Source organism: Nilaparvata lugens, chromosome 8 (genome assembly GCF_014356525.2).
Source record: "Nilaparvata lugens isolate BPH chromosome 8, ASM1435652v1, whole genome shotgun sequence".
Taxonomy (NCBI): Eukaryota; Metazoa; Arthropoda; class Insecta; order Hemiptera; family Delphacidae; genus Nilaparvata; species Nilaparvata lugens.
Genome location: NC_052511.1, coordinates 47,107,523 through 47,119,826, shown reverse-complemented (window position 1 = coordinate 47,119,826; position 12,304 = coordinate 47,107,523). Strand labels below are relative to the sequence as shown.

Genomic DNA, 12,304 nt, shown 5'->3' with positions numbered 1-12,304 from the left:
TGGATGTGACAAAAATTGAAGTGTTCTTTCAAATGTACAAAAACAATTGATTAATACTGTAACATGTGGCAAGGATTTGTTGCAATGTGAACGGGACTCGAGAGTTGTTTCTGTTTGAGTTTACATTCTTAACGAACATGTGCTATCAAATTACAGTAGGCCTACAGTGAGGTCCACGTTATAACGACAGTGTTTGTTTAGCAATGGTATTGCTATCCTTGTCTATCATTCAACAAAGCCCATAGCGCTATCTCTTTCTCGCTTTGCTCTGTTGCCAGATCGTCTTTTAACAATGTACAATGAATAATACATTAACAGAGTATTTCATCTTAATCATAAAAGTTCATTATGAAATTATTAAAATATATAATTTTTTGCTTAATAAAATATAATTGATTATTTTAAACGAGAATGAACAATATAAGCTCAGTTATTATTTGGATTACACAGTTCCTAAACTGTAATAAAACAATTGAAAAGACTTGAGATTTTGTCAATATTCCTCTGTATTTCAATAGAAAATATTACTTTACAGGAAAATTATGCTTCAATTTTCATTGAAATAAAAAAATTATTACTTTGCAGGAGTTTGCTTTTAGTTTCATTAAAATAAAGTGGAATACTGACAAAATCACAAGTCTCTTCAATTATAGTGGAGTTCCACAACTTCAATATTCACTATACAAACTTTATCAAGGTGTAATACAGACATTTTAATTTACTATACTTGTAGATTTTTGAGAGAGTAGCTATTTGTTGATGCTTTCACAAGTTTGAAAACAATTATTTTAAATCTACTTCACTGAAGCTCATTTTACAAAATTTCAAATTCATTCAAATTGTAAATTCAAATAGAAATTACTGAGATATTGCAATTATTCAAATGCTAATGGATTAATAATAATTATTAAACGAAAATCCAAATTAAATGCTGTAATTCACCCGAAGACTTCTGCTACCGCAAATATTGACAACAGGGTAAACAGCTAGATGGAAATTCGATGAGCGCTACTATTCAAAAATTATTTGTCAGCCCAGGAGTCGAACCCAGTACCTCCTAATTGCCGGTCAGGGATGACTACCCTCAGAAATTAAAGCATTTGATTTGGATTTTCGTTTAATAATAATAGTAAATTCAATTCACTCATTTTTAATTTTAATTTACTGCACTTGTAGGTTTCTGAGAGATTCTATGTAGTTACCCGTGTATACCTTCACAAGTTTGAAATCAATTTTAGAACTAATTCACTGTAACTCATTTTACACTGAATTTTTACATAGAACTTTTGTTCAGGAAGGCTGGAATAGTAGATTAGTAGAGGAGATAAACTAGGTTTTAACAACTCTAACAATTTTGAAGCTTACAATTTATCACTCTAACAATTTTATCACTGAAGCTCATTTAAACTGAATTTTTTTCATCAAACTTTTGTTTAGAGAGACTTGTAGAGGAGAATACTGCGTGAGGTCTACTGTTCACAGAACCACTAGTAAATGTGGATGTGACAAAAATTGAAGTGTTCTTTCAAATGTACAAAAACAGTTGATTGATACTGTAACATGTGGCAAAAGGATTTGTTGCAATGTGAACGGTAATCTAGAGTTGTTTCAGTTTACATTCTTAAAGAACATGTGTTATGAAATTATTACAGTAGGCCTACAGTGAGGTCCACGTTATAATGGCAGTGTTTGTTTAGCAATGGTATTGTTATCCTTGTCTATCATTCAACAAAGCTCATGGCGCTATCTCTTTCTCGCTTTGCTCTGTTGCTAGATCGTCTTTTAACAATGTACAATGAATAATACATTAACAGAATATTTCATCTTAATCATGGAAGTTCATTATGAAATTATTAAAATATATAATTTTTGCTTATTAAAATATAATGATTACTTTAAACGAGGATGAACAATATAAGCTCAGTTATTATTTGGATTACACAGTTCCTAAACTGTAATAAAGAAATTGAAAAGACTTGAGATTTTGTCAATATCCTCTGTATTCAATAGAAAATATTACTTTACAGGAAAATAATGCTTTAATTTTCATTGAAATAAAAAATTATTACTTTGCAGGAGTTTGCTTTTAGTTTCATTAAAATAAAGTAGAATACTGACAAAATCACAAGTCTCTTCAATTATAGAGGAGTTCCACAACTTCAATATTCACTATACAAACTTTATCAAGGTGTAATACAGACATTTCAATTTACTAAACTTGAAGATTTCTGAGAGATTAGCTATTTATTGATGCTTTCACAAGTTTGATAACAATTTTAAATCTACTTCACTGAAGCTCATTTTACAAAATTTCAAATTCATTCAAATTGTAAATTCAAATAGAAATTACTGAGATATTGCAATTATTCAAATGCTAATGAATTAATAATTATTATTAAACGAAAATCCAAATTAAATGCTGTGAATCACCCCGAAGACTTCTGCTACCGCAAATATTGACAACAGGGTAAACAGCTAGATGGAAATTCGATGAGCGCTACTATTCAAAAATTATTTGTCAGCCCGGGAATCGAACCCAGTACCTCCTAATTGCCGGTCAGGAATGATTACCCTCAGGAATTACAGCATTTAATTTGGATTCTCGTTTAATAATAATTGTAAATTCAATTCACTCATTTTTAATTTTGATTTACTGCACTTGTAGGTTTCTGAGAGATTCTATGTAGTTACCCGTGTATACCTTCACAAGTTTGAAATCAATTTTAGAACTAATTCACTCTAACTCATTTTACAGTGAATTTTCTCATCAAACTTTTCTTCAGGATGGCTAGAATAGTAGAATAGTAGAGGAGATGAACTAGGTTTTAGCAACTCTAACAATTTATCACTCTAACAATTTTATCATTGAAGCTCATTTAAACTGAATTTTTTTCATCAAACTTTTGTTTAGAAAGACTTGTAGAGGAGATGAACTAGATTTCAACAACTCCAACAATTTTGAAACATCTTCACTGGAGCTCATTTTACACCGAATTTTTTTCATAAAAATTTGTTCAGGAAGGCTGGAATAGTAGATTAGTAGAGGAGATAAACTAGGTTTTAACAACTCTAACAATTTTGAAGCTTACAATTTATCACTCTAACAATTTTATCACTGAAGCTCATTTAAACTGAATTTTTTTCATCAAACTTTTGTTTAGAAAGACTTGTAGAGGAGATAAACTAGATTTTAACAACTCTAACAATTTTGAAACATCTTCACTGAAGCTCATTTTACACGGATTTCCTCCATCAAACGTTTGTATAGGAAGGCTAGTAGATGAGATGAACTAGATTTTAACAGCTCCAACAATTTTGAAACATCTTCACTGAAGCTCATTTTAACCGAAATTTTTCCATCAAACGTTTGTTCAGGAAGAATTGTTGAGGAGATGAACTAAATTTTAACAATTCCAACAATTTTAAAACTACCTCACTGGAGCTCATTTTACACTGAATTTTTTCATCAAACTTTTGTTCAGGGAGGCTAGTAGAGGAGATAAACTAAATTATAACAACTCCAACAATTTTGAAACATCTTCACTCAAGCTCATTTCACACCGAAATTTTTTCATCAAACTTTTGTTCAGTGAAGCTAGTAGAGGAGATAAACTAGATTTTGAAACAATTTTAGCAATTTTGAAACTACTTAACTGAAGCTCATTTTACACCGAAATTTTTTCATCAAACGTTTGTTTGGGAATATCAGTAGAGGAGATAAACTAGATATCAACAACTCTAACAATTATGAAACATCTTCACTGAAGCTCATTTTACACCGATTTTTTTTCATAAAAAATTTGTTCAGGAAGGCTAGTAGAGGAGATAATCTGAATTTTAACAACTCTAACAATTTTGAAACATCTTCACTGAAGTTAATTTAAAACCGAATTTTTTTCATCAAGCTTTTGTTTGGGAAGACCAGTAGAGGAGATAAACTAGATATCAACAACTCTAACAATTTTAAAACATCTTCACTGAAGCTCATTTTACACTGATTTTTCTCATCAAACTTTTTTCAGGGAGGCTACAAGAGGAGATAAACTAGATTTCAACAAGTCTAACAATTTTGAAACATCTTCACTGAAGTTAATTTTAAACCGAAATTTTTTCATCAAGCTTTTGTTTAGAAAGACTTGTAGAGGAGATGAACTAGATTTCAACAACTCTAACAATCTTGAAACATCTTCACTGAAGCTCATTTTAAACCGAAATTTTTTCATCAAACCTTTCTTTAGGATGGCTAGAATAGTAGAATAGTAGAGGAGATGAACTAGGTTTTAGCAACTCTAACAATTTATCACTCTAACAATTTTATCATTGAAGCTCATTTAAACTGAATTTTTTCATCAAACTTTTTTAGAAAGACTTGTAGAGGAGATGAACTAGATTTCAACAACTCCAACAATTTTGAAACATCTTCACTGGAGCTCATTTTACACCGAATTTTTTTCATAAAAATTTTGTTCAGGAAGGCTAGTAGAGGAGATAATCTGAATTTTAAAAACTCTAACAATTTCGAAACTTCTTCTCTGAAGCTCACTTTACACCGAATTTTTTCATCAAACTTTTGTTTGGGAAGACCAGTAGAGGAGATAAACTAGATATCAACAACTCTAACAATTTTAAAACATCTTCACTGAAGCTCATTTTACACTGATTTTTTTTCATGAAACTTTGTTCAGGGAGGCTAGAAGAGGAGATAAACTAGATTTCAACAAGTCTAACAATTTTGAAACATCTTAACTGATGCTCATTTTACACCGAAATTTTTTCCATCAAACTTTTGTTTAGAAAGACTTGTAGAGGAGATGAACTAGATTTTAACAACTCTAACAATTTTAAACATCTCCACTGAAGCTCATTTTAAACCGAAATTTTTTCATCAAACCTTTCTTTAGAAAGGCTATTAGAGGAGATGAACTAGATATCAACAACTCTAACAATTTTGAAACATCTTCACTGAAGTTAATTTAAAACCGAATTTTTTCATCAAACTTTTGTTTAGGAAGACTTGTGGAGGAGATGAACTAGATTCTACCAATTTTAGCAATTTTGAAACATCTTCAATGAAGCTCATTTTACACTGAATTTTTTTCATAGATCCTTTGTTCAGGAAGGCTATTAGAGGAGATAAACAAGATATCAACAACTCTAACAATTTTGAAACATCTTCACTGAAGCTCATTTTACACTGATTTTTTTTCATTAAACTTTTGTTTGGGAAGACCAGTAGAGGAGATAAACTTAATTTTAACAACTCCAACAATTTTGAAACATCTTCACTCAAGCTCATTTTACACTGAATTTTTTTCATCAAACTTTTGTTCAGTAAAGCTACTAGAGGAGATAAACTAGATTTTAAAACAATTTTAGCAATTTTGAAACTACTTAACTGAAGCTCATTATACACCGAATTTTTTTCATCAAACTTTTATTTAGAAAGACTTGTAGAGGAGAAAATCTAGATTTTAACAATTTTGAAACTACTTAACTGAAGCTCATTTTACATTGAAATTTTTTCATCATCCTTTTGTTTGGGAAGACTTGTAGAGGAGATGAACTAGATTTTAACAATTTTAGCAATTTTGAAACTATTTAACTGAAGCTCATTTTACACCGAATCTTTACATCAAACGTTTGTTTAGAAAGACTTTTAGAGGAGATGAACTAGATTTTAACAACTCTAACAATTTTCAAACATCTTCACTGAAGCTCATTTTACACCGAAATTTTTCATCAAACCTTTGTTTAGAAAGACTTGTAGTGGAGATGAACTAGTTTAACAATTTTGTAACATCTTCACTGAAGCTCATTTTACACCAGAATTTTTTCATCAAACTTTTGTTTAGGAAGACTTGTAGAGGAGATAAACTAGATTTTAACAACTCTAACAATTTTCAAACTTCTTCACTGAAGCTCATTTTACACTGATTTTTTTTCATGAAACTTTTGTTCAGGGAGGCTAGAAGAGGAGATAAACTAGATTTCAACAAGTCTAACAATTTTGAAACATCTTAACTGATGCTCATTTTACACCGAAATTTTTCCATCAAACTTTTGTTTAGAAAGGCTTGTAGAGGAGATAAACAGATTTTACAACTCTAACAATTTTGAAGCTACTTCACTGAAGCTCATTTTACACTGAATTTTTTCATCAAATTTTGTTTGGGAAGACCAGTAGAGGAGATAAACTTGATATCAACAACTCTAACAATTTTGAAACTTTTAACTGAAGATCATTTTACACCGAATTTTTTTCATCAAACGTTTGTTTAGGAAGACCTGTAGAGGAGATAATCTAGATTTTAACAATTTTGAAACTACTTAACTGAAGCTCATTTACATTGAAATTTTTTCATCATCCTTTTGTTTGGGAAGACTTGTAGAGGAGATGAACTAGATTTTAACAATTTTAGCAATTTTGAAACTATTTAACTGAAGCTCATTTTACACCGAATCTTTACATCAAACGTTTGTTTAGAAAGACTTTTAGAGGAGATGAACTAGATTTTAACAACTCTAACAATTTTAAACATCTCCACTGAAGCTCATTTTACACCGAAATTTTTCATCAAAACCCTTGTTTAGAAAGACTTGTAGTGGAGATGAACTAGATTTTAACAATTTTGAAACATCTTCACTGAAGCTCATTTTACACCAGAATTTTTTCATCAAACTTTTGTTTAGGAAGACTTGTAGAGGAGATAAACTAGATTTTAACAACTCTAACAATTTTCAAACTTCTTCACTGAAGCTCATTTTACACTGATTTTTTTTCATGAAACTTTTGTTCAGGGAGGCTAGAAGAGGAGATAAACTAGATTTCAACAAGTCTAACAATTTTGAAACATCTTCTCTGATGCTCATTTTACACCGAAATTTTTCATCAAACTTTTGTTTAGAAAGACTTGTAGAGGAGATAAACAAGATTTTAACAACTCTAACAATTTTGAAGCTACTTCACTGAAGCTCATTTTACACTGAAATTTTTTCATCAAAATTTTGTTTGGGAAGACCAGTAGAGGAGATAAACTTGATATCAACAACTCTAACAATTTTGAAACTTTTAACTGAAGATCATTTTACACCGAATTTTTTTCATCAAACGTTTGTTTAGGAAGACTTGTAGAGGAGATAAACTAGATTTTAACAACTCTAACAATTTTGAAACATCTTCACTGAAGCTCATTTTACACAGAAATTTTTTCATCAAACGTTTGTTTAGAAAGACGAGCAGAGGAGATGAACTGGATATAAAGAAGAGAGCTACTCACAGGATGCAGTTGTCTCTCTCTATCTTTTATTATTAAATTGTTGCCTGTTCTCTTTCGAAACTCATTCATCATCGCAGTCCTTCAAAACCGAATGATTTCAAAACTTATCTAAAAAAATGTTTTTGAAAAACGAAAAATGACTGACCGTTAGGTTGTTTTCTACGTGGTTCATGGTGTGAGTATATAGTTGAGGTTCAGTTAACAGTTGATAGTTGTTAGTTGATAGTTAATCAGTTGCGTGTTGATTGAATCGTGGTTGACATGCTAACTCCCCTCGCGCGACTTTCGTGTCTCACTCACTCTTCATGACTGACGAGCGAACACTGACCGGACCGAAATCGGCCCACTACGCCGGTCTAATGAGGAACGGTTACCGGGAACGGTTACTTGGAACTGGTATTCACAACTGTTACTAGTTGCCGCGGTTGAAACTTGAGTTGTAACATTGAAACTTTGAAATTATTGTTTGAGTGAGCAGGTGTAGTAAGGAGATGTTACCGGGAACGGTTACTGGGAACTGGTATCAGTAACTGTTATCAATATTTAGAAGACAACTGATATCAGTAAGCGCAGAGTAGGTGCTTGAAACTTTGGCAGTTTAAGTGCCGGTTAAATTTTAACCGTGATTAATTCCACGAGAACCAATCAGAGAAGCTGTCTTTTCAAAAGCGCCTTCTCTGATTGGTTCTTGTACGGTTAATCACGGTTAAAATTTGACCGGCTTTTATGCAACCGGCCTAAGTATTGTTACTTGTAACATTGAAAATTTGAAATTGGCAGGTCTAATTCGAAACTGGTACCGGGAACGGTTACTAGGAACTGGTATTCACAACAGTTGAAACTTTTGAAGTTGAAGCTGTTACTTCTTGTAATATTGAATACCGATTGCATAAAAGGATGTTAATTTAAAATCGTGATTAATTTCCGCAAGAGCTAATCACAGAAACCTTCTACTCGAAAAACCCTTCTCTGATTGGTAGTCGTGGCATTTAATCATAATTGAAACTTAACAGGATTTTGTGCAACTGGGCCTAAGACTTTGAAATCGGCCGAGTAAGCAGGTCCAATTCGGAACTGTTACCGGGGAACGGTTACTGAGAGCTGCTAAACAAATAAAAATTCCGGTGTTTTTTGAGGAACAGTTTTTTGAGAACTGGGAGCTGTTGCTTTTAATAGTTGTTTGAAACTTTTTATTCTATGCTATGTAACTAGTAGTTCTGTGAACAGTAGACCTCACGCAGTATTCTCATCCACAAGTACCTGATTGAAACTATAGACCTTATGGAATTACAGCAATAGACTGGCTTCTCCACACATCTGTGTAATCACTTGTCAGCTGATTTGTGATGAATAATTCTATAGTCTGATTTTTACTCTAATATTGGCGTATGAGGGAGGCTCCTTTTTCCTTTTATATTATCCTTGAAATGCAAAATTTTCAAAAACCTTGTATATACGTCGACGCGCAATTAAAAAAGGAACATACCTGTCAAATTTCATGAAAATCTATTACCGCGTGTCGCCGTAAATGCCCAACATATAAAACATATAAACATTTAAACATTAAGAGAAATACCAAACCGTCGACTTGAATCTTAGACCTCACTTCGTTCGGTCAATTATTTATTCTTCATAATGAAATGTTCAACATCGTTTTATAGACGTTTGTGGGTGAAAGATGACAGATTGGATGAAAAAAATTCCGAAGTTCTATTTTTTTTAAGTATACTGTTGATAGAGAATGAAATGCCCAACAGATAAAACGGCTTCTCTGATTGGTTCCCGTGGAATTAATCACCTTAAAATTTAACCGGCTTTTGTGCATCCGGCACTAAGTGTTTTTTGAGGATTGAATTAATTTGTTTAGGACTAGATCTGTTAGAAACTTGATGATTTTGTTGAAGATTGAATGTTAAATTACGGTAAATGATTTTGTTAAGCATTAAATGAGTCTCTTTAGGGTTGAATGATTGTGTTGTAGACTTAGTGCCGGTTGCACAAAAGCCGGTTAAATTTTAACCGTGATCAATACCACGAGAACCAATCAGAGAAGCCGTCTTATTTTATGTTTGATTGTCCCACCTGGTGGAACCGTCCAATCACACGATTAGTTAAGCCACGTTCTACCGGTTCTGCCGTTGAAATGGTGTCCGTTTGTGGTCGGCTCTAATAAGAAGCTATAATGGGATTCAAGATTACTTCTTCGTATTAATAATAATAAGAAGAAGAAGAAGGAGAAGAAGTAGTAGAAGAAGAAGAAAGAAAGATGATAGGTTTTATTTGAGAAATATAAATCAATTTCGATAACTAGTGGACGTAATAATATTTTCGTTAGTGAATCAGTCATGAAAGATTTCAAAAACCATTAAGATCGGAAATAGAGACACATGATTGGCTGAAATAATATCCTAGAGGAAAGATGAATCATGCAATGGTAATATTATGAATGAAAGCTGAAGCAAAACAGACTACCTCTTTGATGAACGCAGACAGGAAACAGCTCTGATAGATTGAAAGTCACCCGCAGGATATTGATATCTTATACTGACTGTTCGAAAAGTATGCCATGTCCCATTTAAAGACCAACCAACCCCTTATAATAATCGAGAAGGAGAGATGAGGAGAGAAAGATGGAGGAAGTCAAATTAAGAAGTAGAAGCAGGAAAGCAGAAGAAGAAGAAGAAGGAGAAGAAGAAGGGGACGAAGAAGAGAAGAAGAAGAAGAAGAATAAGAAGAAGAAGAGAGAAGAAGAAGAAGAAGAAGAAGAAGAAGAAGACGAAGAAGAAGAAGAAGAAAAGAAGAAGAAGAAGAAGAAGAAGGAGAAGAAGAAGGGGACGAAGAAGAGGAAGAAGAAGAAGAAGAAGAAGAAGAAGAAGAAGAAGAAGTAGATGAAGAAGAAAGAAAGAAAGATGAAAGGACCGCTACTTTATACTTATCTGCAGTGTCATCTCTTAATTCATCAATTTACATCTCACATCTTCAATTTGACAATTGTCAAGTATCCATTCTTCAACTATTTGACACGACTATTCAACGATTTCTATTGCATAGTTAACAATGGAATATTTCTATTGTATTCAATCTTTACACGTCTCTAGCCTTCTACTGGATAAATCTTTGGATGTGAAATCTTATGGCGATAATCTTCAATAATTCAATCAATAATTTAGAAATCAAGTGATGGAAATATGCTGAACTTGAACTGAAGCTGATCTCGACTACAAGAATTTGTAGTCATAAGTTTCCTGGTTACTTCAGTGAAAATTCTGCTCTTTTATCGATTGTATCACCAGACGAGGGTGATTCACCCTACAGAAAATAATTGGTATTGAAGTATTTATGAGAAATAGTTCAGTGTCACGGACTATTGTGTCCACAAATCAATTTCTACTAAAATAGTAGCCCACTTGTTAAGAATAGCAGAATAGCTCAAACTATTCAACACAGTTTTCATCAAAATTTTTGAGAGAAATGGTACAGGCTTTGCCTAGTTTTCCCACCATGGACATAATCATAAATTATGGTTATAGTGTTTCGTACATTAAATGAATCAGTAAATTATTACATTATAGGTATCATTTTATGAGCACAGTTAAAATAGCACAGAGAAAACAAAACCAATTAAAATGATGTTGAGGTGGAGTGTGGAGAGGACTTGAAAGTCCTAGTCAATAAATAATTGACCAAGCGAAGTGAGGTCTAAGATTCAAGTCGACGGTTTGGCATTTCTGTTTAAATGTTTATATGTTGCGCATTTACGGCGAAACGCGGTAATAGATTTTCATGAAATTTGACAGGTATGTTCCTTTTCAAATTGCGCGTCGACGTATATACAAGGTTTTTGGAAATTCAAGGATTTATGGATAATTTTAATTTTAATTTTTTATGGATAATTTCAAGCATTTCAAGGATAATATGAAAGGAAAAAGGAGGCTCGTTCATACGCCAATATTACCGTAAAAATCAGACTATAGAATTATTCATCATAAATCAGCTGTCCAGTGGATTATAATACTACCCGTTCAAAAACATCGAACATCTTGAAAATGTATCTTTCCATCAACGTTGTAGACAGTCGCAGCCAGACCTGATAACAGCGCTCACACTCACATACCGGGACGACACGTCATGGTACGATATATACGACAGAAAGCTCTATGTTTAATTAGGATTTTTTCTAGACATTTTTAATTGATAAATTATTTATTAATTTTTGAGAAAACATAACAACAGGTCAATGTAACTCACTGAGCGCGAGGTCTACTGTTCACAGAACTACTAGTTTAGAAAGAATTAATAATTCTGATAAAGAATTTTTTCATTTTCATGTTGAACTCTATGGAGCAAATATAAGCACTTCCCATTTAACTGAAGTGACTTTCACTATAGTAATAATTACAATAGTGTACACAGTAGTAATAATTTTAAGTCGATTTGAATGCTTCAACCTCCAAGGTCGGTGCTTAAATCAAGTTTGACCAGGGGACTTGACGACTATGCGTCAAGTATCGCATTACCTCGACCACACTAATAAATGAATCGTGCTTACAGCTAACTAGAGAAAATTGAGGAGGCCTAATCAATAAAATCAATAACTCGGAAAGAGGAGTATACTCACACTCCTTCACTGAAATACTACTTTAGTATAGTGAGGTCCACGTTATAATGGCAGTGGATTGATTGATTGAGTACTCTATTTATGTAGATTACAATATATACTGGCTTATACAATAGCTAACAATACAGTAAAATTATAGATGAATTTACAAAATATAAATTAAGGATATAATTATTGTGCTGTATATGATATGAAAAATCTGGTGTGGCGCACTCACACAACTTTCCTTGCCGTTATGAAAATTGATCACCTGACGCTAGTGTTCACGTTGGCTTCATCGACTTTCAGTATGAATATACCATGATATAGAAAATATATCTATATATATATAATACTATATATATATATATAATAATAAAATATATACTATATATATCAATGGAATATACATGGCCGTGTCTATTCTATA

The 12,304-nt window shown here is 32.3% G+C and overlaps 2 protein-coding genes across 2 annotated transcripts in view; one reads left to right on the top strand and one right to left on the bottom strand.

Annotated features, from left to right (window-relative positions):
- Positions 1–7,593, bottom strand: part of LOC111046432 (neuroglobin-1) — a 30,661-nt gene extending 23,068 nt beyond the window's left edge. Inside the window, exon 1 of the mRNA XM_022331981.2 lies at positions 7,423–7,593. Within this exon, the coding sequence (XP_022187673.2) occupies positions 7,423–7,449 (27 nt within the window). The 5' untranslated portion in view covers positions 7,450–7,593. The remainder of the gene's footprint in view (positions 1–7,422) is intronic.
- The window catches only part of LOC120352860 (protein yellow-like), a 13,914-nt gene continuing 9,192 nt past the window's right edge, over positions 7,583–12,304 (top strand). Inside the window, exon 1 of the mRNA XM_039435167.1 lies at positions 7,583–7,673. Coding sequence (XP_039291101.1) covers positions 7,583–7,673 — 91 coding nt within the window. The remainder of the gene's footprint in view (positions 7,674–12,304) is intronic.